The sequence below is a fragment of the Prionailurus viverrinus genome, unplaced genomic scaffold, assembly GCF_022837055.1.
Source record: "Prionailurus viverrinus isolate Anna unplaced genomic scaffold, UM_Priviv_1.0 scaffold_38, whole genome shotgun sequence".
In the NCBI taxonomy this organism is placed as follows: domain Eukaryota; kingdom Metazoa; phylum Chordata; class Mammalia; order Carnivora; family Felidae; genus Prionailurus; species Prionailurus viverrinus.
In genome coordinates this window covers 3,429,808-3,455,867 of record NW_025927606.1, presented here as the reverse complement: position 1 = coordinate 3,455,867, position 26,060 = coordinate 3,429,808, and the positions used below count along the sequence as shown (strand labels likewise).

The 26,060-nt window shown below is 65.1% G+C and overlaps 2 protein-coding genes across 5 annotated transcripts in view; one reads left to right on the top strand and one right to left on the bottom strand.

Annotated features, from left to right (window-relative positions):
- The window catches only part of TRAPPC2L (trafficking protein particle complex subunit 2L), a 4,051-nt gene extending 3,064 nt beyond the window's left edge, over nt 1-987 (bottom strand). Inside the window, exon 1 of one of the 2 annotated variants that reach the window (XM_047846123.1) lies at nt 871-987. In XM_047846123.1, the coding sequence (XP_047702079.1) occupies nt 871-903 (33 nt within the window). In that variant the 5' untranslated portion in view covers nt 904-987. The remainder of the gene's footprint in view (nt 1-870) is intronic. The other variant, XM_047846124.1, reaches the window with a different exon arrangement.
- GALNS (galactosamine (N-acetyl)-6-sulfatase) lies at nt 957-26,060 on the top strand. 3 transcript variants are annotated; one of them, XR_007149481.1, is made up of 15 exons: nt 957-1,187; nt 5,530-5,653; nt 5,940-6,014; nt 6,860-6,962; nt 9,548-9,691; nt 10,591-10,657; nt 10,746-10,873; nt 11,208-11,347; nt 13,074-13,177; nt 16,191-16,327; nt 17,002-17,104; nt 21,163-21,284; nt 22,986-23,103; nt 25,236-25,469; nt 25,807-26,060. XR_007149481.1 is itself a non-coding variant. In XM_047846118.1 (14 exons), the coding sequence occupies exons 1-14, from the start codon at nt 1,032-1,034 to the stop codon at nt 25,320-25,322; spliced, it is 1,608 nt and encodes a 535-aa protein (XP_047702074.1). In that variant the 5' UTR covers nt 957-1,031; the 3' UTR covers nt 25,323-26,060. The 3 variants fall into 3 exon arrangements, 2 of the variants coding, with proteins under 2 accessions (XP_047702074.1, XP_047702075.1); XM_047846118.1 differs by having other exon boundaries at nt 25,236-26,060; XM_047846119.1 differs by lacking the exons at nt 5,530-5,653; nt 5,940-6,014; nt 6,860-6,962 and having other exon boundaries at nt 1,064-1,187; nt 25,236-26,060.

Here is a 26,060-nt window from a genome sequence, read left to right as displayed (position 1 = left end):
TGCTCTCTCTACCCTGACGGGACTAACATCTAGCGAGAAACAGTCAACAAACCCACCAGCAAATAACACGCTATGTGCTAAGACAAGGCTGCCCTTGAAAAGCTTCCCTAAGGATCACCTCCTAAGCCTGGTCTTCTGGAAACACAGAAGAATACAATATAAAACCACGTGGACGGCCGTTCAGCCGTCTGAGGATTCAGAAACAGCCTTCTGGAGGAGAGCAGATCTAAGGTGACCAATGTACAAAGATGGCAGTGGGACAGAGGGAGGAGCGTTCCAAGTGCAAAGGCCCAGAGGTGAGAAAGCTGCAGGTGATTCCGTTGGGTCGGAGTGGTTCGGGGAGAGGGGCATGAGGCGACTAGATTATTCTGACGTTCTCGGAAGGCAACAAGCCGCCACTGGCGAGATTTCCGGCAGGGGCGTGACACGGTCCGGTTAGCTTTAAAACAGCACCGTGGCTGCAGTGTGGAGAGAAGGCTGCTGGCGGGCGGGCGGGCGGGCGAAGATGCGGCCGAGCGCGAGCGCCCCGCGCAGCAGGATGTGCAAGATGGGCAGCTAGGCTCGGGAGCGAGAGTCAACGGAGCCCGCGGACTGACGGGCGGACGGAAGCGGGGGTCCGGGGCCGCGCCCGCCCCGGGGCTGACACTCCAGCCGCCGCGGACGCGGGTCTGGGCGGCGCCTGTCCCCGCACCGCCCCCACCACACCGGGGCGCGGCGAAGCCCCCAGGCCCGTGCTCGCGGAGCCCTCTGGGCAGGGAGGGGGCGAGGGCGGGGGCCCGGGCAGGGGTCCCGCAGCCGCGTTCCCGCAGGCAGCCTGTCGGCGGGCGCCCGCCCGGGGCAGGAGCGGGACAGGCCCGCCCGCATACGCACCTCCTTGGCGATCACCGCCACGCACACCGCCATCTTGGAGGCCCGGTCGGGCGCGTCACGTGACCCGGCCGCCAGTCACGCGCTCTCCCTGGCCCCGCCCCGCCGCCCGGCCGGAAAAGCTGCCCGCGCGCGGGTCGGTTCCTGCCGCTGGCCCGGGCTCGATGGCGCCGGGCGCGGTTGCTATGGCGTCGGTTGCCGCGGCGACGACCTGGCGGCTGGTGCTGCTGCTGCTGCTGCTGCTGCTGCTGAGCATCGCGGGGCTCGGGGCCGCGGACGGCCCGCGGCCCCCCAACATCCTGCTCCTGCTTATGGACGACGTGAGTGCACCCGCCGATCAGGCTGCTCCGGGGGAGGACCCGGAGTGGGAGGGGCCGTGGGGGAGTTGGGGGGAGGGCCGTGGTGGCGAGAGACCGTGCGAGTGTCGTGGGGGAGGTGATGGGGGGGCCCTGAGGGAGAGAAGGGCCTTGGGGGAAAGGCCCGTGGGCTGGGGAGGGCCATAGGTGGGGGAGACCGAGGGGGAGTGTGGGGGGGAGGACCGTGGGGGGAGGGCCATAGGTAGGGGAGGCCGAGGGGGAGTGTAGGGGGGGGGGAAGGACCGTGGGGGGAGGGCAATAGGTGGGGGAGGCCGAGGGGGAGTGTGGAGGGAAGGGCCGTGGGGGGGAAGACTGTGGATAGGCCGAGGGAGAGTGGGGGGGGGAGGGCCGTGGGGGAGGTGGGAGGGGTCTGGGGAGAGGTCGTACAGGTGGGAAGGACCAAGGGCCCTTGAGGGGAGGACCGTAGGTGGGGCAGACAATGGGTGGGGAAGGTGTGGGGGGGTCTGTGGGGGAGGAGGTAGCTGCCCCAGGGCAGGAGGTCGGGCTATAGGTGAGGCTGTAGGTGGGGGAGGCCCTGTGGCACCCACCGGGGTGGGATTAGAACCTGGTCCTGGCATCAATAGTCTTACTGCAGTAAAGTGGAATTGAAGTGGCCAAGTCCAGGCCGGCCAGGGGACGACTTCTTCTCCGCCCTCCCGCTCTGGAAGGACAGAGGGCAGCCCAGACCGGCTCTCAGCAACCCCCCCTCACATCCCGCTGCCATCTCCCCCTCCCGCAGTGCCTCGGGTGTCCGGGGCAGGGAAGGGGTGTAGAGCTGACCCAGGCCCCCTGCCCTGAGAGTCACTTTCTCTGTGTTTGGCCTGCCGGGTGTGCCCTGCCTGGGGCCGCTCCCGGCTTGCAGACACTTGTGGCCGCAGGTCAGGCGTTTGTGGGTCTGAGAGCGGAGGATGTTAGCTGCTGGGTGTGTGTGCAGCCCCAGGGGCGTGGTCACCCGGGCCACTCTGGGGGGCTGGCCCTGCAGGGGTTCGCAGGATTTTTGGCAGCAGGCTGAGCTGTCGGTGCGTCCCCTTGTGACTTTGTCACCTTGCTCTATCTGCAGAAGCTGGGAGTGGAGACTCTGAACTTAGAGTGGGTTGTCAGGGAAAAGCGGGAGCACAGAGGGCAGGCCCAGGGTGCTCGACAGCGCTTAGGCCCCGTCCCTCTTGTGACTTGCACTCCTCAAACCCTCGGAAGGACTCCGCTTCTGTGTGAGTCGGCCGGCAGCTGCCACCCTTGGAGAGCTTCAGGATGGCCGCCGAGAGGCTGGTGAGGGGAGCGTTCAGCCTGGCCCTGACCTCCAGGGAAGGCCAGGGGGTGGAGCTTGAGTTCCATCCCTGACGACAGTGACTTAATCGGTCACGGCCTGTAGCGAACCCTCCGTGAAAACCCCGAGCAGCGGCAGCTGAGGGGTTCCAGGCGGGTACCTCCATGGAGGTGCCGGGAGGGTGGCCTGACCAGGGGGCAAGCAGGCTTCTGCCCACCCAGGCTCCCCTTGGGCTGTCCCGTCTGTCCCATCTGGTGTTCCCGAGTCACACCCTTTAGGACAAACTGGTGTCGGGAAATACAACGCGTTCCTGGGCTCTGTGAGACGTGGCAGCCGGTCCTTGGGTTCCGTCAGAAGTACAGAGGCCTGGAACACGCAGCTGGTGTCTGCGGTGGGGCCAGCCTGTGGCACTGAGCCCCTCACCTGTGGGGTCTGATGCCAGCTCCTGGGAGGTGGGGCAGAACTGGGTGGTTGGCACCCAGGAGCTGAAGAAGCAGTTGGTGTGGAGAACCCCCAGAGTTAGTGTCAGAAGTGTTGGAGTAGGGGCGCCCGGGGGGCTCAGTCGGTTGAGTGTCCAACTGGTGGTTTCGGCTCAGGTCATGATCTCAGTTCGTGAGTTTGAGCCCCGCGTCGGGCTCTGTGCTGACAGTGCAGAGCCTGCTTGGGATTCTCTCTCTCTGCCCCTCCCGTGTGCGTGCGTGCACCTTTTCTCTCTCTCTCGCTCTTTCTTTCAAATAAAATTGAAAAATAAAAAAGTTTTTTGAGTAAAAATTGGAGTTTCCCCAAAAGGCAGACAGAGACCCTCACGGGACCTTTGGACCAGGGCCACGGGCCTCACGCAGCTGCCAGGAAACATTCAGGTTTCAGAGATTTAGCTCAAGAAAATGAACGTAAAGTCTCTCAAAACTTTTCCTTATTAAAATCGTGATTTCTTTTTATATATTTAAAAAAAAAAAAGAGTTCTTCAGCAGTCCTGAAGAAAGATCCCAGACACTTCTGTGGTTCTGCTCTCCGGGGGACACTGAACGTGCTGGTCTTTAGTGTGTGAACTTGCTCAGGGGACGGCTGCTCCCGAAGCAGGTTGTGGCCTCACGGGAGACCCGGTCCCGATGGCTGTGACAGAAACTCCGCTTCCTGGGGAACAACAAGTCTTGCACACGCTCCCTCTGTGTCTCCCTGCGTGTGCCAGCCGCTCAGAGCTGGGCCCGCCGGAGGCTGGTGTGAGCAGGCCCCTTGGGCTGGCCACACTCTCCTGAAGGCTCACCCTTTCGGATTCCTGCCCTCCCCTTCTGTCCCCGGGCAGTACCCGCTCTCCTCGCCAGTGCCCGTAGCGATTTATGTTGTAGTGTTTTGAAATGATCGTGTTTGGGGGACGCTGGGTCGAAATCCATTAACTTCTGTTTCGTCCTGCCTTTTCGAGGGGCTGCTGGAGGGCCCAGACGTGCACGGGTGACTGTGTTTTGTCAAAAGCGTGGCTTCAGGCCCAAGAGGTCCCAAGTGGTGGTGCGTGACCGGCACCGCGGTGCTTTGGCTTGAGGGGACTACGTGGGGAGCCCCCCACCCCCCGGACACCCGCCATGGGGCAACAGGAAACCGTCACAGCCGACCGGGAGAGTCAGGGCTGGGCCTCTCTCGTGCAGGTTCCTCCTTGTGGCCTTGGGGTTGCTTGGCAGCCAGAAGTCCTCCAGACTTCTGGTCCGCCAACGTGGGTTACTTGGGACCTGCTGATGATAATGACATGACACGCACTCAGAGTGACTCAGGCGACGATAGCAATTCCGTTTCTCCCAACCAGATAGGCCCAGCCGCTGTGGCTTCAGGCCAGCAGGACCCAGAAGCACGCCCCGTCCCCCCCCAGCCGCTTCTCCAGGCCGGGTTGCAGGGTGCGCTGCCTTGATGGCTCAGGTGGCTTGCCTGAGTCAGCCTCGCTGGGGAGGCCCAGTGCAGGGAGCGGGATGGGGGCAGGCGTGACGGGGCCTCCTCGGCTCTCCCGGGTGGCGCCCGGCAAGGACCACGGGGCCAGGACCACGGACGGACGGCTGTGTCGGTGTCCCTCAGCGTGTGCCTGCAAGCGGGCAGGTCCCGGGCGGGCGCGCGCCCCAGGAGTTTAGAAGATGTTGGGAACGACCGCAGGGTCGGAGAGATCGAGCCCCGCGTGGGGCTCCATGCTAACACCGTGGAGCCTGCTCGGGAGCCTCTCTCTCCCCGTCGCTGTTCCTGCCCCAGTAGTGCCCATGTTTATGCGTGCTCACTCTTTCTCCCTCTGTGTCTCTAAGTAAGTAAATAAATAAAAAGAGTTATCCTTTCTGTCCGAGTCCTGGAGGCCAGAGGGAAATCGGGGTGGCGGCAGGACTGGCTCCCCCGAGCCTCGGGAGGAGCCTCTCCTGCCTGTCCTCTGGCTTCGGTGGCCCCTGGCCTTCCCGGCTTGTGGCCTCGGCCCTCAGTCTCTCTCCTCCCACGGCTTCCCCGTGTCTGCATCTCCTGCCTGGACAGGAGTCGTTGAGTTTGGGGCCCGTCTCCCCCCAGCGACCCCACATCTTAGCGGACGACACCCGCGTTTCCAAATAGGAGGCGTGCGCGGGGTCCGAGTGGACCTGACATTCGACCCGGGACCGTGGGGGTGGGCCGCGTTCTGTACGTGCACCCGGCACGTGATAGGCTCTGGGGCCGTCGTGAATCGCGCCGCCGTGGCCGTTCGCGTCATTCGTGTGGTTGCGCGTGGCGCCGGCTGGCCGTTCCCCGGGTAGACTGGGAGTGGAACCGTGCGGGCGTGGGGCCACGCCGTGGCGGGCTTGGTGGGGAGCCTGGCCGCTTCCTCCTCGGCCTGGCTTTGCGCAGTAGGCTCAGGGGCTCTCGTTTCTCATTGCGCGTAGATGTGTGTTTCGAGCCGCTGGCCCCGCGAGCGGGAGGCCGCCGGGCGCTGGGGTGTGGTCGGTGAGCTCTGCGGCTCGTGGGGCACAGCGACGGTGGCTCCGGCTTTCCCGTCGCGACTCCCCCGAGACAGAAGGAGGTGGTTCCACCTCTCCGTGCCGTCTCCTGCAGATGGGGTGGGGCGACCTGGGCGTGAACGGAGAACCTTCCAGAGAGACCCCAAATTTGGACCGGATGGCCGCAGAGGGGACGCTTTTCCCAAACTTCTACTCAGCCAACCCGCTGTGCTCGCCGTGTAAGTTGGGGCTGGGCTGCGGGCATGAGGAGGGGACGGGCACCCGGGCGGCCCTGACTCCGCCGCTCCTGCCTTTCTTCCGAGCGGAGCGCCACAAGGGCTGGCCTGGGCCCCGTGCCGTCATGGGGTTGGGAGGTAGAAGCCGCCCGTGGCCTCCTGGGACGGCCACTCGGGCTGCAGAGACGGCCTAACGTGCGGCCCCGGGAGGAGCAGGAGGGCCGGAGGGGCCGGCCGTGGGGCTCGCGTGGGACTCGGGCTCGCCACGGTTTCTGTTCTCCCCGCGCAGCCAGGGCGGCTCTGCTCACCGGACGCCTGCCCATCCGCAGCGGCTTCTACACCACCAACGGGAGGGCCAGAAACGGTACGCTACCCACCGACGGCGTCTGCGGGCGCGGGGGGCCCGGGGAGGAGGGCTGGGGCTGGTCACCGTGGTCACATGTGACCTTGCGTCTGCGGAGTGGTGCCCGTCACCTGGGCTCGGAGGTGCTGTTCAGGTTGTAGCACGTCGTTTGAAACAGACCGTTGTGGTGCTTCCGCTCAGGATAGTGCATTTTGGGGGCGCCTGGGGGACTCAGGCGGTTGAGCGTCCGACTTAGGCTCAGGTCACGGTCTCACAGTCCGTGAGTTCGGGCCCCACGTTGCGCTCTGTGCCGACAGATCGGAGCCTGGAGCCTGCTTCGGATTCTGTGTCTCCCTCTCTCTCTGCCCCTCCTTCGCTCTCTCTCTCTCAAAAATAAACACTAGCAAGAGAAATTTAAGACTGCATTTTTTTTGAGTTTACCTATTCATTCTGAGAGGGGGCGCACGCACGTGCAAGTGGGGGAGGGGCAGAGAGGGAGGATCCCAAGCCGGCTCCGTGCTGTCAGCGCAGAGCCCAGCGCAGGGTTTGAACCCCCAAGCTGTGAGATCGTGACCTGAGCCGAAACCAAAAGTCGGATGCTTAACCGACTTGAGCCCCCCAGGCGCCCCCAAAACAGTGCGTTTGAAGAGGAAGGTGGGGGTCGGTGGGCGGTCTTCTCGGGGACTGGGTGGAGGGCCCGCCCGGTCTCCTTCCGGCGGTGGCTGTGATGGGGACGGTGGGGCCCAGCACCCCTCCCTGCTCTTGTACCCGGGCAACTTGGACGGTCGTGCTGCGGGGATCTCGGGGGGCCCTGGGGGAACAGGGGCATAGAGAGCCCGGGGAGCACACGCCGTATTGCCCTGCAGCCTACACGCCCCAGGAGATCGTGGGCGGCATCCCGGACGACGAGCTCCTCCTGCCCGAGCTGCTGAAGGGGGCCGGCTACGTCAGCAAGATTGTGGGCAAGTGGTGAGTCCTGACCCTGCTCTGGAGCGTGCCCCGCGCCAGGGATGCTGGCGAGACGCTTCCGGGAGGCGGGTCCTCGGGTGGGAGCGGGAGTCCGCCGTCCTGCTGCCGCGTCACCTTCCCGGCCGCACACCCTGCCCCCTGCTCGTCTCCCCGGGGTGCCTGTCAGTGCGGCTCGTCCGGCACGGGCGACACCGTGTCAGCAAGCACAGGTGCTCTGTGTGTGGGTGGCGTGAAGAGGCAGCGGGAGGTGCCGGGCAGCCCCTCGGTGTGGGATCGCCGGGACCCGGCGATGGGACCCCGGAGGCTCGCGTGGCTGTGCGTGTTCGTGCCAGAAGCAGGGTAAACGGCTTCTGACTGCCCGGGGTGCCCGGGCACGCAGCCCTGGAGGGTAGGTGTGGAGGCCAGGTGTTCTCTCCTTCCTTTCCCGAGTTGCGGGGCTCTTGGAAAAGAGCAGGCCCGCTTCCTACCGGGAGCCTCTCCAGTTTTCCAGCCCTCGTGCCCCCCCCCCCCCCCCCCCACTGCACTGGGGCCCCTCTGGCACTTGCCGGCACTGCTCTGCCCGGGACGGGCGCCTCGTCTGTGCCCCTCAGGGAGGGGGGTGCCGGGTGCACAACACGGTGGTCACGTCGACGGGGGGGTCCACGGAAACCGGAAGAGTAAGGGTCAGAAACGCAGGAGCTCCAGAAGCTGCCTAACGAACGCGTTCTCGCTCCCGTGTCCGGCTGGGAGCAGAGCTCCCAGCAGGTGGCGGCGGCGGGGCAGAGCCGGTGGGGCCCCGGTCGCCCACACCGCCCCTGGTGGTGCCCAGGGAGACTGGCAGAGGGCGGGAGCGAGGCCTGCGGACCGAGTCTGGGCGGCGCCCGGCCCGGCAGCTCTACCCCGCGTCCCGCAGGCCTCCCGGGCGGGGGCCCGTCACAGGGCCATACTGGGTATTGGCGGTCGTGGCCGGACTTCCCTGACCTTCCTCCCGGCGCCCCTCGTCCAGAATTCCTCGGCTTGACCAAGTGCAGGGGTGGGTGCGGCCAGGACTGGAGCGAGAGGCTGCTTGGGCCGCCCTGGGCCCAGGGGGCCGCGAGCGCTGCCACTGCAGGCTGAGCGTGGTCGCCGGACGGCTCCGCGTCGGCAGGACCCCGGGCGGGTGTTGTCGTCAGGCAGAGGCCGCGCGAGCCGGCGCAGGCGGGCAGGCAGGGGTGTCGTGGGCGGCCGCTGTGGCCTCCTCCCCGCTGGGGCTGGAGGGCGCTGTTAAGTAACGGGGCGCTGTAGCGGTGCGCCCCGGGAGGACGGGAGGCGCCGGGAGGGAGCGCGGAGACGGTGCTTAGGTTTCTGCCAACAGAGAGGTCCCGGCAGAGAGGCGTGAGGTCGGCACCCGCCGTGTGGCGTTCCGGAGGCAGAGCGTTTTAGAGCTAGCCGTGGGAGCCGGGCCCCGAGACCCACGTTTCCTGGCATCTTCTTAGACTCCGTTGCCGGGCACCTCGGCTCTGGCCTTGTGTGGCTGCCCTCCCCCAGCGCACCGCACCCTCTTCGAGCAGGTGACCGAGCCGTGTAGCGAGCTCACGGTGCCCTGGCATCCGCACGAGGCACCGCGGCCCTTCGGAGCAGGGGGAGGGCTCCCCGGGGGCAGCAGAGGAAGGACCCTCTGTTGCAGGGACGCTGTGCGCGAGCTCGCGTGGTCACAAGAGCATGTGTGACCCCCTTCCCCGGTGGGGTCGCCTTGCTCCCCAAGAGCACGGGGCCAGGGTGCACCACACGCGTCTAGCCGTGCTCAGGCACTGCCGGCCCCTCCGATGGGCACCTCCCGTTGGCAGGAGAGCCTCACATTCGGTGCCCCAAGAGGGAGGGTTGTCAGGGATGAGCGTGTGGGGCGGGGTCGCCTCCTCCTGATGCCTACAGTCCGGAGCCTGGTCCGGGGAGAAGCTCGGGCGTTGTCCCCCTGTGGGCACACCCACCCGCATTTGGGGCCAGGGCTCTGGCTCGGTGAGCAGCCCCGGTGGGTCCTGGCACTGCCCCAGTGTGTGATGAGGCCAGGTCCCGGCAGTCAGTTCACCCAGGGCCTGCCGGGCCACCTTTGGGGGCGTGATTATCGGTAATCGGGAGAAGAGGCTCTCGATCGATGACCGCATCCCGAGAGGTTGGTGATTACCTCACTGGGACACTGCCTTCCTCACACTCTCGGGGAGGCTGAACCTACAGACCTGTCCCGACAAGTAGGAAAAGGCTGGAAGAAGCTGGAGTGTGGAGGCGGGGCTGCGGTCAGGGTTCTGGGTGGTTCCGGGTGGATGTGAGGTATCCCACCCTGCGTCCTCCCAGAGCCCTTCCTGGCATCCTGGAGCCACGCGTGGGCACGCTGCTGTGCCTGGCACCCTCTGTGGCCAGTGCCTTCTGCCGTTGCCTGTTGTGGGGGGTGGGCCTGGCGCCCTCCTGGAGGAAGAGGTCCTGGTGTGTCTGGGGCTTAGCGCACATTGGGCACGGGAGCCGAACTTGTTTCCTGAAGTGTTCCGTGAAGGCAAGGAGTTGTCGTCGGTGGTCAGAACTCTGGGGCACTGCTGAGCAGGGGTCCCTGAAGCGTCCTGGGTTCCTGTTTCTAGGCATCTGGGCCACAGGCCTCAGTTCCACCCCCTGAAGCACGGATTCGATGAATGGTTTGGATCCCCCAACTGTCACTTTGGACCTTATGACAACAGGGCCAGGCCCAACATCCCTGTGTACAGGGACTGGGAGATGGTCGGCAGGTAACGGGTCCCTCCCCCCCGACCCTGAGGATGGTGGCGCCCGGCCCCTGCCCGCCCCCCATGCTGCCATGGGGGCAGGACAGAGGTTCTGAGACCTCCCGCTTGCCAGTGTGCCCGGGCTCTGCTTTGTCAGCTGGTGGTTCTGCCCGGGGCTGAGGGACTCGGGGCCTGGGGTTGCTGCCTGAGCCACACCTGCAGGGGCTTAACCTGGAAAAGGTTAGAACCGTGACGGCGGCCAGAGCGCCTCCCCCCAGCAGGTGTGTTCGCACCGCAGCCGCATCGGTATCCGAGGCTTGGTTCGAGCCTGTCGGCCGCGCTGTTTGCCTGCCCCGGATTGGCCCGCGGCCGCGCGCCAGGGCACCGTGGGGCTCGGCCCTTCCCTGTGAGCCTGCCGGGGGCGCTCTGCTCCAGGAACCCCCGGTCTGGCCTGTCAGGCCCTGGTCTGTCTTGGGTTTCACGTGGCTTCATGTTCCTTCCTTTCTCATTCTGTCGTGTTTTGGGTGGAAATTCTCATTGTGTATCGTGGGCCAGAAAGCTAGGTCACGTCCTTGCCTCTTTAGTGGCCGTGTATCGAGACAGTCGCGTGGCTCGGAGCGCACAGCCCGGCGGTTTCCTGCACATTCTTGGTGTCGTGTAGACATGGCCCCCGTGAGCTGCCAGCGGCCCCGGGTGACCATTGACCCTCCTCTGCTGTCCTCTCCCCCTCCGACCTTCTCTCAGATGGGGGCTGCCAGGAGCCTCGTCCTCGAGCCGCCGTGGCCTCAGGAGCAGTGCCAGAATCCGCTCTCGTTAAACGCATCTTTGTTTTGAATGAGGCCCGTGACCGCCCGTGAGGTCGTGGAGGAGGAGGCTTCCCTGGGCTGAAGTCTGGTTCTCGTCTGGGTCTGTGTCCTTGTCAGATACTATGAGGAGTTTCCAATTGACGTGAAGACCGGAGAAGCCAACCTCACCCAGGTGTATTTGCAGGTAATAAAAGCCCGGGCTGGGCAGGCTCCGGGGTTGGGGGCGGGCAGGCCGGCCTCCAGGGCACAGGAAGGTGGTGTCTTTTCCTCAGGAAGCCCTGGATTTCATCAAGAGGCAGCAGGCAGCTCAACGCCCCTTCTTCCTCTACTGGGCCATCGACGCCACTCACGCGCCCGTTTACGCTTCTAGGCCTTTCTTGGGCACCAGCCAGCGAGGGCGGTGAGTCCTTGGTCATAGAGACACAGACACCCCCCCCCCCCCCCCCCCGGCTGGAGGGTTCGTCTGTGCTTGATTACCTCCAGGGACGGGGCACCCGGTACCGTTGCATCTTTAATTAGCGTTCACAGAGACTGAAGCCCTGTGCTGCTTTGACGCTGTCCCTCGGCCCGGGTTTCGTGGAAGGAGGGTTGCAGTGGTCTGGTTGGCTCTATCCTGGGCTGCCTCTGAGATCTGGAGTTCTCCTCCCCCTCTTCTCTGAATTCCGCCAGGCTGTTGTGTTGTCCGTCCCGGAAGTCAGTGCCTCACTGCTTGCTGATGCCCTCTTTCTCCGTAGGTACGGGGATGCTGTCCGGGAGATCGACGACAGTGTCGGGAAAATCCTGGGGCTTCTCCAGAACCTGAGGATCGCGGAAAACACGTTTGTCTTCTTCACATCTGACAACGGTGCCGCCCTCATTTCCGCTCCTAAACAGGGTCAGTGTTCTCACACCGTCTCCCGCACGGCATGTCTGAGACTCTGTCAGGGACCCCTCCTGGGGGCCCTCGTCCAGTGGGAACCGACGGGACAAGGCCCGAGAGCCACACTTGGCCTGGGCCTAGTCACACAGGAGACCGGCAGGGGCCACCCGCCACGTCTCACGGCGCCCCCTCCGCCCCTGAAAGGCCGGGGCATCTCCAGGCCTCAGGGGAGGTGGTGTCTAGGAGGGCAGGGGTGACCCCCTGCCCCGGAGTGCAGGCTTGGCTCCGTGAGGGGGCCTCCTCAGGGCTGTGGCCCCTGGGGCTGCTCAGCGAGCTCTCGGCCTGCTCCGTCTCGTAGAGCAAGGATGTTCCACCCCGGTGTCCTGTAAGAGTCTCACCCCCCCCCCCCCCCGCCCCCCATCGTGGCACGTCTCTTCGTCCCATTTTCCTTTAAAATACCGGAGCCTCAGCAGGGCCCTGAGTCACTCAGAGGGCTCTGGAAGGAAGGCTGCGGGGATCGGGAAGCCCTCCGCGGACAGGCCTGGGTGGGGAGGTGCTGAGGGACCCTGTAGCTGGTGTCCGTGGGGCGGACAGGTGCAGGCTGAGAAGGAATCGTGTTTCGGTGACGGCAGCGGTTGAGGGTCCGGCCTGGCCGGTCTGATGTGGTGTCCTCCGTGGCCCCTGCGGGGGCTGCATCCGTGGGCAGGCTCCCCTCGTACAACCGATGGTCCCAGAGGTGGGGGCGGGGTGCCAGCCCCCACCCGGCTCGGCACCCCGGAGAGCCTCCCTGCCGGCCGCCCTCGCCGTGACCACCAGCCTCCCGGGCCCATCTTTGTGCCTGACTTACGGAATGGTTCACGTGCACGCGATCCACGCGTGTATTCACACGAGCGCAAATCTTTGTGCTCCTCGCACAGCTTGAGGAGCAGGACTGGGTGAGCCGTGGACCCTCGTCGGCACTCTGAGCCCCGTGAGCCCCCCAGACACAGCACATCCCGTCTTCCTCGCCGTCCCGGGATTCGCACGCCTGTGCGCGCAGTGCCTGCATTCCCTCCACAGCTCCTCTCCCCAGACCTGCCTGCACCGGCGGGGTGGGGTTCGGGTCCGGCGTAGGAGCAAGCCCCAGGGGTTACTGCCCCGTCTTACTTTCCCCCATCTCAGGGGGGACCAGGGTTGAGGGAGCCCCGGGCAGCTCGTGCTGGCAGCCGCGGTCCACCACGTGTCCTGCTGGGGACCTTCCTTTGTGCTCTGGGGCTGGCCGGCCGCTGACGCTTCCCACAGGTGCAATTCAGGGACCACCTGCTCGGAGGGGGACTTCTCAGATGAACACCCCACGGGACTCGGGGTGATGCGTCTTAACTAGACCCCAGCCCCACACACAGGGGTGCTAAGAAGCCCCACGCCTGGCAGGTGACCATAAACCCCAGCACCCTGCTCTCGGGGAACACATTTCGTGGCCCTTGCTCACAACACTGCTCACGTTCCGAATCCGAGCGGTCGCTCAGCACCGGGGACACGATGTTCCGCTTTGAGACGTTCTGACCTCGAACTTGAGCTGTGAACCCTGCGCCGGTCCCTTGTGGAGGTGCCTGCGTGTTTCGGCAGCATCGCCCCGAGGGGCCGGGAGGATGGGGGAGGGGGCCGTGGCAAAGAGACGCCGCCTGAAGGCGAGCACCCAGCAGGCCGTGTGCCACCCTGGGTACCTGGGTGGTGTCTGACGGGCGACCCCCTGTCTCCCTAGGTGGTAGCAACGGCCCTTTCCTGTGCGGGAAGCAGACCACGTTTGAAGGTGGGGTGAGGGAGCCTGCGATCGCGTGGTGGCCCGGGCGGATCCCTGCCGGCCAGGTGAGTCGGAGCGGCCACCCCCCAGGCCTCCGCAGCAGTGAGACTCCGGCGCCTCCCAAGGCTGAGGTGGCTGGAGGAGGGCGGGCGGGGCGGGCGGCGGCGCGTCAGGTGCAGTGCGTGGCCGGCCTGAGTTACACCGAGCGAAGCAGACTTTATCAGAGCCTTAGCGTGCTAATGGGTGTCGCGCACACCTGGAGGGCTCAGGGCACACCGAGTTTCTAAGACCCTCATCTGGCCGCGGAAGCTTCTCCCCAGAGCGTGTCTCCCGGGCCACTGGTTCCGCAGGCCCTCCGAGAGACGGCAGCCACTGGGCGGTGTGTGCGGCGTGCAAGGGCAGACCGCAGCCTGGTGGCCCCTCGTGGCCGGGCCGGTGTGCGTCCTGCCGTCCCCGCTGGCAGCCTTTTATCCTCGGAGCACCCGCTCTGTTCCTTCTTCAGCTGAGAACCACGCGCAGCGTCCTCTGTCCCTGGGCGTTTCAGTTCAGACTCCTGGTCCCGGGGGCGTCCAGGCTGACCTGTAAAAGCACGCACGTCGCCCTGTCTTACCTGGCCTTCCTCCTCTTTTGACGAGCCCCATGCTGGTTTCGGGTCCGCCCTCACAGCAACACCACGAGGCCTCCCGTGACACCTGTGGCTTCTGTCACACCTGCCAGGCTTAGTGGCCTACACAACAGCCTCATCCCCCGGGCGGGGGGTCGGGAGACCAGCACGGGCCTCGCGGGCCGGCATCGGTGTCACGGGCCCCGTTTCCTTCTGGAGGCTCCCGGGAGGATCCGTTTCCTCAACTTTCCCGGCTTCTAGAGGCATCCACGGCCCCTCCCTCCGTCGCCCAAGCCAGCAACGGCCCGTCGAGTGTCACCTCGTCACGTTGACTCTGGCCCTCCCGCCCCCGTCCACCTTTAGGACCCTGTGGTGACACTGGCCTTCCCTGGGGATCCAAGGTCAGCCCCTGTTTTCAGGTCGGCTGCTTGGCAGCCTTGGTTCCCCTCTGCCCCGTAAGGAAGCGTGTTCACAGGGTCCGGGGATTGGGGTGTGGACGTGGCGGGGGGTGAGTGGTGTCCTGCCTGTTCTCATCACCACCACTGCCACCGTCGTCACCATCACCATCACCGTTGCTGTCACCGTCGTCCTCATCACCACCACTCCCGTGCCACACGTTAGCACACCGTGGCCGAGAAGAGGAAGTCACTTGTCAGGATCTCCCGGCTAGGAGGTGGCAGGCAGAACTGGGAGCAGAGCCCTGGTGTGGGGCACGAAGCCCACCCTCCGTGGCTCCCCACAGCCACTCCTCCCTGGGACAGTGTCCACGGGGATCCCTGTCCCAAGGGGAGGCTCCAGCCTTTGGGATCACCCTCCACCCCTCGCGGGCCTGGCTTCTCACCCGTCTGGGCCCTGCTCCCGGAGAAGAGTGTACCTAACAGAGCCGTGTGGCCCTCCCTGCACTGGCCCGTGGCACGTGTTGGAATTGAACCGGACAGCTTGCGGTGACACCCTGTCATTTGTGCCCGCGGTTGCAGATACTCGGCCCCCCTTTCGCATCTGGTAGCACGACTTGACGACTTACAGCCTTTTTTTCCGGAGTGAAGTCTCGGGAGTGCTGGGAGAAGCGTCCGTGACTTCCTGCCACGTGCCCGCAACAGACCTTCTGCGTTTTCCAGAGACGTTCTGTGCACTTGAGAGTTTCTGTTTTTCAAAAGAGCTTCTCTGTGTGCTCCCGGCTGTCCTGTGCTCCTGAGGACGTCAGACACCCCGTGTTTCCCATCGTGCCACCTGCACGGCACCCTCCTCCCCGTTTTCCGCAGACGGTTAAGAGATCTGGGTTTCTCTCTTTTCCTTTGTTGGGTCCTAAAAGAAGCGGCCAAGGAGAGAAGCCACGGGAACGAGATAAGGCCGGCGGCGGTCTCCTCCCTTCTGCAGGGAGGCTCACGGGCCACGCACCAGACCTTCACAGGCTCGCGCCAAACGCTGACCGTCCTGCTCCCCCCGCACTGGGCAGCGGCACCAGGGACGCGAGCAGCCGTGGCCTGTGTGCTCAGTTTCCACACGGAGTTGCTCGTGGCAATGTCACGTGATAGCCCTGAGGTGACAGTCCCCCGGGGCGCGGGAAGCGGTGGCTAAAGCCCCGCCAACAGCGTGTGCACGGGGGATGCCTGCCTTGCCAGACCTGCCAGCAGACCCCCCGGGTCTCCCCACGGACCTGGCCGTCACCCCCAGATCGGACTTGAGGAGACCAGGGGCCACCGATGGGAAAACCCCGGGAGACTCCAGAAGAGGCAGAGCCGCGTCCGTGGAGACCAGCAGGCGCCCCGACTCCGAGGCCGCACCTCTCCTCAGGCCCGTCCTGCTGCTTGTGTGGAGTTAGGCCGTTTGTTCAGGGCCAACGTAGTCTCTGCAAGAAAAGTCGCCGTCCCGTCCGCTCGCCCTCCCGTCAGCCCCGGCCAGGCGCCCTCCTCCCTGCTGCTCTGGGCCTCGGGGGTCTCTTTTCCACTTGTGCTCAGACCTGGTCTGGGAGGTTCCCAGGGGTTCAGTGTTGAGATAACGGTGACGGCCTCGAGAGGGCAGACGTCACCCTGCTGGACCTGCCGGCCTCTCCCCAGACCGTCTTTTCGCTTCTGTCTGGTTCTCGTTCGAAGCCGCTGCAGCTGTGAGGGCTCGGGATGGGCCTGGAACAGGGCCGAGGCCCGCTCCAGGGTCACGTGGGCCAGCTTGAGCCCCCGTTGGGGCCTAATCTCCCAAAGCCACTCTCCCAACGAGAGGGCTCCTCCCTCCTTTGCAGGGTCCCCAGGGGCGAGAGTGTGGCAGCCACGCGTGAGCCCGCCCGACCCCCAAGGACGTGAGGGGTCCCGGGAGGGGCTGAAAAGGCGGGACCCGCGGCGAGGTGCTGGGCCGGGGCGTGTGGCCGTGCGAGTGCGCACCAGGCGTGGAAGGCCGCTGTCCGCGTGCCCCTTGCTGCCCCTGGCGCCGTCTGGTCGGAGCAGGGCATCCTGAGCACGCCTCCGCCACGTCCCTTTCAGGTGAGCCACCAGCTGGGCAGCGTCATGGACCTCTTCACCACCGGCCTGTCCCTCGCAGGCCTGGCACCGCCCAGCGACAGGGCGATCGACGGCCTGGACCTCCTCCCTGCCGTGCTGCGGGGCCGGCTCACAGACAGGTGGGTTCCAGCCGGGCGCTGCCCCCCAGCTCCAGGTGACGCACAAAGCAGGACTCCGTGCCTCGCTGGCTCTCAGCAGAGGGAGGATGTGAGGGTACCGGTGGGACTTCCTGTCTGGTGGACGGGATGCGTCCTGGCACGGGAGCCCCGGTCCTCCTGAGACTGTTCCTAGCACCCAGGGCCCCGCCCGGGGCATTTCCACGTCGGCTCTCGGGGCGGAGGGCCCTCGTTCCTGCCTGTGATGGCTGGCACTTGTGCCTCAGGCCGTGGGAGGGAGGAGAGACTGTTCTCCCCAAGTCTCCGGGCACCCGGACCCCTGGAGCCCGGTCCCGTCCTGCGCCCCACCTCTGTCGGGTCCTTCGTGTCCAGGCTCAGCTTCTCTGCAACATGACACTGGCCCTAGAGCTCGCGTCTTGCTGGGGAGGGGGCCCCCAGACGTCCTGGTCCCAGCAGGCTGTCTGCCCCAAGATGCGGGCCAGAGCCTCTCCCAGGGCCTGGAACCGAGGCGGCCGCCCTTGGGGGCTCACCCCCAGCAGCCTTGTGGACCTGCTCCCCCGCGTGCCCGGTTTGAGCTCAGCACGGTGGTTTCTGTAGAATTTCGATATAACTGCACACCCGCAAGTTTCTCGTGTCACCTGACCTCCTGTCCCCACCCCACCCCCCTCGCAAAACAGGCCGATATTCTATTACCGTGGCGACACGCTGATGGCGGTCACCCTCGGCCAGTACAAGGCCCACTTCTGGACCTGGACCAATTCCTGGGAGGAGTTCAGACAGGTGAGGGGGCTTAGGGCGGCCGTGGGCTCCGCTTCCCACATCGCCTTGTCCTTGGGAGGACTCCTCGGGACCAAGCGGGCCGGCTGGTGGCCGGCCCCAGAGGCCTCGCCGTGGGCCTGCCGTTAGCAGGGCTGGTAGTGACACGGCGTAGCAACAAGGACAGCTCCTCGGGAGCCTGGACTCCCCTCCTTGGCCACCCTACCCTCTCTGAGGCCTCCCAGAGCCCGGGGGAAAGAGCCCTCGGAACAGGCTAAGGAAGCCTCAGGTCGGAGGGCTCGGACCCAGGTGAACCGGGTTGCCTTCCCCCGGCACCCCCCCAGCACTTCCTGTCTTGTCCCCTCCCCCCGCCTGTCCAGGTGCTCGGCGGCCCCCCTGAACGGGCCGCTGTAGCGTCTGTGTCCCCGCGTCTGCCCGGTCCTGCCCCTCCTGGGCCTCAGCCCCCACCTCTTCCAGGCATCACTCAGGGTGGTGCCCCCGCCCCCCGCTGAGCGTCTGGATCGCAGGCACAAGAGCGGCTCTCCTTTCGGAAGGAAAAGCCGCACGAGTTAGCGCCACACCCGAATACGAGGGTGCTGTGTGCGAGTCAGGGCGCGGCGGACGTAAGGGCTCTGGTGCCCAGCTGATGAGGCAGACGGCCGTGGCTGTGGGGCCGCCACGCGCAGCCAGACAGCCAGAGCCCAGGGCAGCGTGTGCCTCCTCCCGGGTGGCCCAGGGCCTGGCCAGAGTCCCTGACTGGCCTTCAGAAGCGAGGATCGGCAGCAGGTGAGCTCAGCTGGACCGAGTGAGCCAGGGCTTCTCTTCTGGACTCTGACCCCGGGGGTGAGCCCAGAGGAGTGTCCTGCGGGCCTCCGGACTCAACGTGGTAGCAGAACGCTGTTGGCACAGGGCATGACAGAGCCCTGTGCCCTGGCTCGTGCTTTCAGCACCAGCTCTCCCAGCACGGGATCTCAGCACTGAGCCATTCAGCTCTCCCAGCTTGTGGCCGCCTCTCACCTCCTCTCCGTTCGTCCAGGGTGCCTGCCCCTACTCTCCCTGCCCCCAGCTGAGCACCTGACACCCTCCTCCCGCCGTCAGGCAGGGCTGTGTGTGGTCCACCCCTTAGCTGCTCAGAGTCTCAAAGGCCACAGGAGCACCCGAAAGCCCAGAGCCTGGCCTCGCGGGGACCTTTGGGGTTGGTTAGCTGTGTGCTCTAACTTCTCCCTGCCCCCACCCCCGTGGCACATGTTGGCTTCCCAGGGCTTTCTAGGGCCCTGTTGCTGGTTGCTGGAGAGTCCAGGCGGTCCGGGAAACTGCCCCTCGGGCCTCCCTGTGGCTCCCTCCCTGGCCCTGCAGGCTCGGGGCACCTCTCGGGGCAGGGTCCAGTCCGCTCTGGCCCAAGTGAGACACGTTCCAGCTCCCGCCCAGGCCCAAACCCAGAAGGGCCGGGAGCTTCTTTCAGAAACGGTGTTGGAAAAGTCCAGAAGGTCCTACAGGCAGAGCAGCCTGTGTGGCCTGTCCTGATTTGACCCCATTTACAGCGGGGTCAAAAGTGTCAGGAGAGGCCGCTTCGGCATAACCAGGTGGGGGCCCACCCTGCTGCTGTGTGAGTCACACGCCCCTCCCCCGTCCACAGTGTTCTGAGGGTTTTTGTAGAAGCTCCCCGGTTGGTTTGGTTTGCACGGCTTCATGTTCTTTGGGAGACCAGGCACACAAAATTCTCTTCCCCCTCCCTGTGCTACACAGGGTAGTGGCAGTGGGTTCACCCATCGGGGCTGCCCAACGGCTGTTCTGATGGCCCTTGTCCCCGCAAGGGTCAGTGTGGCCCAGGGAGCGTGTGAGGGTGGAAAGGGCCCAAGAGGAAGGGGCCCCCTGCTGCCACCGGCTGCCCTCCCCGCTCCCCCCAGCACCAGGGGGACTTCAGCGGCCCACGCAGTAGGACAGCTTTGTTCAGAGGCCACGTGCCCGCCCTGCTGGGGCCGCACAGCCGGGCCTGGGCTCCCGGCCCGAGGGAGAGAGAGGCCTGGGGTAGCAGCCCAGCTGGGGCCTGCGGGTCTGTGGTCCCTGGGTTTGGGGGTCACGTGCATCCACTTACTGGCTTCCCAGCTGTATGCCCGGTCCTGGGGCTCGCGGCAGGCTTGGGGGGAGAAGGGTGGGGGTCTAGAGGGGGGCGGGGAGGAGAGGGAGAGGTGGGGAGCATCTTCCTAGTGCCAGACCAGGTGCCACTGTCCCTACAAGTGTGTGACCTCCCCAGCATAGAGGTTGGCTGAGGCCCTGGGAAGAGCTGTGTGCAGGGAGGGCGCATGTGTGCACGTGACCTTCTGCACTTGCGGACTGCATCGCACACGGCTAGCCGAAGTGCACGGTTCCAAAGGGCAGGCCTGTACAGGAGTGCGCCCTGCTCCCCGCTCTCTGCGCTGCGCTGGGCTCTGAGGAGGGAAGGGGCCCCCGGCTGCAGTGCCCCAAGGGGAAGGCCTCCCTCACGGAACAACTGTCACGAGAGAGATCCTATACTAATTAACGGGATCTTAATTAAATAGCTTATTTGATTTGCATCCAAATGATAAAGGGTGTTCTGTCTAGACTCGGTGCTTCCCCGACAGCTGCCCTGCATTTTCGAGCTGAGGGTGGCCCGTGGTTAAATCCGTGTCTGTTCCCCGTTACTTGTCCCAGAATCCAGAAGGCCAAGGAGCCACCCGCTCTGGAACCCACTTGGGTATCCGTGGATCCGTAATCGGTTGCCCTCGGCAACTTAGATTGCCCTTACTTTGCCAGCCACTGACTCAGGAGTCAGCTCGGTGCAGATGAGTGGAATTTCACGGGTTCCTGGCCTCTCTGCTTTATTGAAAAGCAGAGTGTTAAGGGCTCCACTGACAGCTGCCCGTTCCGGACACGGGCTCAGAGTGTGTGCCCGTCCACCGCGCTGGCGCCTGCAGAAAGCCTTCCGGCGGCTCACGGTTGAGAAGCAAGCTCACGTGTCTGTCCCCCAGCCCCTGGTTGTGGGGTTAGCGTGCACAGGTCATGGCCACGTCACGGCCACCTCTCCAGACCCTGTAAAACCGGTCCTGTGTTGGCCGAAGACCAGTGTCGAGCTACCTGCAGGACCCTGAGGTCACCAGTGCGTCAGGATGGTACAGCCGACATTTCCCGTCCCCAAGTCCAGGAGTCCCGAGAGGCAGCCTGTAAGCCTTGGGGACAGAGCTGCAGACTGGGCCGCAGCTTCTCGGGGGGGCCCCAGGGCCATCCCAGGACGTGGACAGACTCCCATCACCCTGTGACATCCCCTTTCAGATGCACATCAGAAGCTGCCCCTGAGAAGGAGCCGTGAGGGCAGAGGTGACCTAGGGAGGGTGTGGGGCCGGGCCCGTCTGGGGGGCCGTGGGCCACACGCCCGAGCTTTGACATACGCTGGCGGCCTTTTCCGGTGTGCTCGCGCGTGTCCGCTGTGGTCTGTTTCGGTCCCTGCCTGTCACCTGGGCATCTGGGCCACCACGGGCCTCGCGAGCGTTTCCTCCTGGCTTCTCCTGACGCTGACGAGGCAAAGGAATCTTCCGGGTGCTGAGTGCCGGGCACGGTGTCTGCCAGGCAGACAGGGTGGGGGAGCTTTGCCCCGGGAATCCGTGCCAGTCAAGATAAGAGCCGGGCTGAAGTATTTTGTGTGTTTTTTAAGTGATAACGCTTTTTTTTTTTTTTTTTAAGATTTTATTTTTTAACTAATCTCTAGACCCAACGTGGGGCTCAGACTCACGACCCCAATTTCAAGAGTCTCGTGTGCTACCAGTTGAGCGAGGCAGGAGCCCCTAAAGAGATTCACCTCCCGCCAGAAACGGGCCTGATTGCTCAGCAGCCCTGAGGCCCAGCGACGGGTGGAAAGGTGCCCCTACAGGACGGCCACCCCCCCGCGTGCTCGTCCCCTCAGCATCCCCTCGTGGGGCGTCCCGGGGTGCAGCACACGGGTCACGGCTGCTGCCAGAGCGGGATGGACCGGCGGCCTTGGGGAGCTCGCGGCCACTGCCTTCCGGGCCCCCAGCGCGCGTGCAGGCGCACACAGCACTCCCCGCCCTCCCCGCCTCTCGTTTCAGGGCGTTGATTTCTGCCCCGGGCAGAACGTGTCAGGAGTCACCACCCACACGCAGGAGGAGCACACGAAGCTGCCCCTGATTTTCCACCTGGGACGAGACCCGGGGGAGAGGTACCCCCTCAGGTGAGCCAGGGGCGGAGGCCTTCGGGCTGCCGGGGCCCCGGGCCGGCAGGTGTAGGCACTGACCGGTGGGCCGCGCGCTCTGAGCTCTGCTCTCCCCCCCCCCCTCCCCCCGTGCTCCCATCCCCCTGCTGTCTGGCTCCCACCCCCACGGTCCGCGTGGCCCCGTCACGGGACCCCCAACCCGAGCTGCCTTTGGGATGGCAACAGTGGGGGGCTGGGGGCCCGGGCACGGGCGGCGCCGGCCTGGGAAGATCCACCCCGGGCCCCTTCACCCTCCGGGCCGGGACCGCGCTCCTCCCAGTGAGACTCCAGGATGAGATGCTTCTTGGGACCTGGGTCCGGCTTAGAGGCCCGGGATCACGGGAAGGAAACAGATAGGCCGTGGGTGAAACCACGTGCCCCACGTCTACCTGCAGCAGAACCTCCTGCGTGGTCTTATTGGCAAGAGGGACTCTACAGAGGTGATCGTGGTGAGGGTCAAAATGAGATCACCCTGGATTAGGATGGCCCTAAATCCAGGGAGAGTATCCCTGGGAGACAGAAAGGGATAGGGACACGGGAGAGGCCACGTGGAGATGAAAGCAGAGGTGAGGGGATACGGCCACAGCCAAGGGACACCCGGAGCCCCCGGGAGCTGGACGAGGCAGGAAGGGCCCTCCCCTGGAGCCTCCGAGGGGGCACGTCCCGCCTGTATCTCGGCCTCCAGCCCCCAGAACCGGGAGGGAAGAGATTTCTGTCGTCAAGCCCCCTTCCGCGGCCACCGGTTACTGTAGCTCCAGGACACTCACTGGTGGGAGCTGGGAGCCCCTCACGGCTGTCACACGCCAGGGAGGTCAGGAGCCCAGGGCCGTGTGCAGGTGGGGTCGAGGATCAGGCTCAACCAGGGGGAGGCTCGGAGCAAGCAGTCTGAGCCCCGCTCCTGACCCCGGAAGTAACTTCAGAGCCAAGACGCAGCAGGACCACGGGAGCAGGTGGCAGGGCCCAGCGTTGGGAAGAGCCGCCCACTACACCTCTGCTCCGCCTGCAGCGGCCTTGACCGGCTCCCGGTCACCCGGAAGTTACGTGCGCCAGTGTGCACCATCCCCTCGGGCCCTTGTGCCCGTGCTCCCGACAAGGAGACCCAGACCCAGGGTGGGACACAGTTCTGGGAAGAAGAGCCTGGAGCCACCGCCCGGCCCAGAAGGGCTCACGGGCAGACTGAGGGGCCTCCCGGGCTTCCTGCGTGCGCTGGCACCACGGTGCCGAGTAACCTGACTAGTGAGCCTGCCGAACGTGGTTTAAGCCTATCCTTCTCAGTGCGTCTGGCCAGAATCGCGGAGACCTGCTTTGAGAAGCTTGTGGGTCTGCCCCCGCTACACGGATCTGGGCCAAAGGGACCAAGAAGGTGGGGAAGGTGCCAGGAGCCTGCCAGATCTGGGTCTGCTCGGAGGTGCCCGTGACCCTGGCGGTGCCCTCGGTGGTGCCGGCCAAGGCTCAGGCCCGGCGGAGTGGGGCAGGAGGCCTGGCTGCTGTACTGTCACCTGGCTGTGCCTGCGGCCTCGTTTGTAGGGAAGGTTCCCCGAGGTGCACGCCTGCCGCGGGCCAGTGGCTCCAGCAGGGACGGCTCCTTCAGTCCCCAGGCCCGTTCCTGGCCTACTTGGGTGGCCCACCTCGGCCTGCCCGGGCCTCCCTGCTTCTGTGACCTGGCGCTGTCACCTCTAGCTTTGCCAGCGCGGAGTACCTGGATGCGCTTCGCGGGATCACCCCGGTCGTCCAGCAGCACCAGAAGGCCTTGGTCCCCGGACAGCCTCAGCTCAACGTGTGCAACCAGGCGGTCATGGTAAGTGGCTGGCAGGCCACGGGCCGCCGGTGCCGGGGGTGTCCCGAGGGCCCCGTGAGGTCTGCACTCCCCCAGGGCATCACCGTCCTCCCCCCACGGAGCCGTCTGGGGCCGCCATGAGTTCCAGCAGCCGGGGTGACCCCTGGGCAGCGTGGCAGGACCCCGGCAGACCGCACGTCTCCAGAGGCTGCCGGAGCCCCCCTGTGGCTCCTGCTCAGGCCTCACAGGTGTGACCGTTGTGCACGACAGAGACGCCAGACCCGTGTGGGGCAGGGACATGCCGGGCTGATGACCTGGAGGTCCCGTCGGGGACAGACCTTGGCTCCTGCGGGACCCGCCTGCGAGTCCTATCCCTGTGACGGAACGTGTCTGTGCGTGCCCTGCTCCACACAGATGGGCGATTCAAGTGTCCCGGTGTCGGCAGCACCCTGAAACCCACAGAGCACCGTCGGGATGGCTTAGCCTGGCTTCCCAGGCTGTCAGCCCCTCCTCCCAAGCACCCCATTCCCCAGACCTACCACGTGATTTTGAGGAAGCTGTGGCCTGGAGCCCAGCAGGCTTGGGGGAGTCAAAGTGCAGGGTGGGGCTGACAGGGACAAAGCGTGCCGACCTTTCCTGGCGGCGAGAATGATCATAGTGCGGACAAGGCTGCCTCATCACCCGGGGTCAGTGCAGGGGTGGTTTTGTCGCTGTTGTCCCCGTCCTGAGGCTCCCCAAGGAAAGACACTCGGGGCAGGAGCCAGCAGGGCCGCCTCCTTCCCTCGAGGGCGCCAGGGGCTGTCCAGCTTCTGAAGTCACGGCAGTGGGGCAGGAAGGTCCCCGTCTCAGGACCACCACGGAGCCTTGGGTCCCAGGAGCCTGAGAGCCCCCCTCACGCCCCGCCCACGGAGGAGCCACGGTGCCCACTCCAAGCCCCGGCTTTAATCTTTCTGTGCAAGCCAGCTGCCCCCACCCACGACATGCTGTCCACTGGGGAATGCTGTGCAGACGCACACTGGGTCTTAGGGTGGCAGCGTCCTCTCCCACCACCTGGGGGTGGAGGGACCCGGCTGGGGCACTGTCGCAGCTGGCCGCCCCTGCACTGGGGTGAGGGTGACCCTCTCAGCCCCACACACCCCACGAGTGAACCGAAGACAGACTGGAGCAGTGTGCAGTGGCCCCCAGACACCCAAGGGAGCACTGCTCCTGGAACACGGCACGGATCTACACGCCTGTGCAAAGCCCTCGGCCCTCGCCACACCCTGGACGGAGGGGAGGTCCTGCCTTCTGCCCTCAACCCCCAGCTCAGCCCTGCCTCCACTCTGTCAGGCCAGTGGGGACGAAGATTCGATGTGGTGTCCTTTGACAGGATCAGTCCTGTGCAGTCTATCACAGCCCTTGAGTAGAGCCTGCTGTCGTGGTACACATGAGACACCAAGGTGCCTTTAAGAATCATGGGTGCTGGCTCCTCCTGGCGCCCCAGACTGGCAGTCTGCACCCAGATTTTCCATTCTGCACACCCTGTCACTTTGCTCTGCCTCAAAGGTTGAGAAGAGCTGCTTTCTCCAAAGCTTGCCCTGTCCTGGTGGCTGGCCGCACCTGCATGGGCAACCAGGGGCCATGTGATGCCATCTGGGGCAGGAGGAGACTTCCCTGGGGTTCTCCCTGCCATCGAATCTCTGATTCAGTAACACCCTCTGGGGCCCCCTCTCAGAAAAGTGCCCCCAGCATGATTCTGAGTCTCCCTACCAAGGCACAGGAGCATCCCATGGGCAGTGGGAGGACACGGAAAAACAAAGGAGCCTCCCTCTCTGGCGGGTGTCTCTTGCTGGAGAACTATGGCCATAAAGAGAAAGTCTGGACGTGAATATGCATGGCCAAGTTGCCACATTGAGTCGTTGTGCTGAGACAGGCCAGCTCTTCCCCAGGTGACGGCTTTCTGTAGAGAACCTTAAGGCTGTAAGGAGTCTCCTCTGTTCCCCCTTCCTGAAATGGTGGCGCTACGGCGGGGACAGGCGGCAACCTGGTCCGTGGCCACCCGTACCCTGGACCCTGAGGCCAAGGAGGAGATGGGGCAGGGCAGGAGTCTGGACACTACTGAGCCTAGAAGTGTTAAGAGTAACTCAATGTTCTCTCTTAATTCTCCTTGCCAGAATTGGGCGCCCCCAGGCTGTGAAAAGTTAGGGAAGTGCCTGACACCCCCGGAGTCCATCCCGGAGAAGTGCTTCTGGCCCCACTAGCACCTGCTCGTGTTCCAGCCAGGCCTGGGCTCTCCTACTGGCCCTGCAAATGCCTGCGGGGAGGAAGGCTCTGGCCTCAGGGCTCCTGAGCTGGAAGAGCCCCAACTGTTCTCTGCCCTGCCTGCGCCAGACAGACATTACCTACAGGTGACAGCAGGACCTGTACGTGCCCGCAGTCTCCCAGCCCTCCTCCTGGCCCACCCCAACTTGCCACGGCAGCCCACAGCCTTGGCCCAGCCCCAAAGCTGAATGCACTTGCTCAGGGCCCTGCCTCCATCCCGGGATCCAAAGGCGGAGCTGTCCCCTCCCATGTGTGAGTCCCACTGTCAAAGTTGGCCATGCCAATCCTGCTTGAGCCCTTGGCACCATCCTACTAGGAGGGAGTTGTGAATGTGGAAGGGGGTTTGGCAGCAGCCAAGGAAGGCCTCCCTGGTCCGGTGAGGACAGAGGGATGCTAGCACCTTCGTTTTAACACCTACCTTAGGGATGCTGTCCTGGTGCCCTGCATGGCGAGCGGGTGCCTCCCTTCCAGCCGCCCCGTTACCTGGTGTGGCACGGTGCGGAGAGACAGCGAGCGGGTGTGGACGCCAACCTTACCCGCCCCGAAGGCGTGTGGAGCCGCCTTCTAGTGGGGTTTTCACGTCTCTGCCGTTGTGATGCCAGAGCTGTACCGTTCTAAGACTTGGGAAATGATGGTGAAAAGTTCTAGAATAAAGTTAACAGGCCTTTTTCCTTTTT

Excerpts from the sequence above, each read along its gene's own strand:
- GALNS (XM_047846118.1), top strand. The coding sequence starts at position 1,032 with ATGGCGCCGGGCGCGGTTGCTATGGCGTCGGTTGCCGCGGCGACGACC. Across the intron at positions 6,015-6,859 it reads CAACGGGAGGGCCAGAAACG|CCTACACGCCCCAGGAGATC; the intron begins GTACGCTACCCA and ends ATTGCCCTGCAG. Across the intron at positions 13,178-16,190 it reads GGCGGATCCCTGCCGGCCAG|GTGAGCCACCAGCTGGGCAG; the intron begins GTGAGTCGGAGC and ends CGTCCCTTTCAG.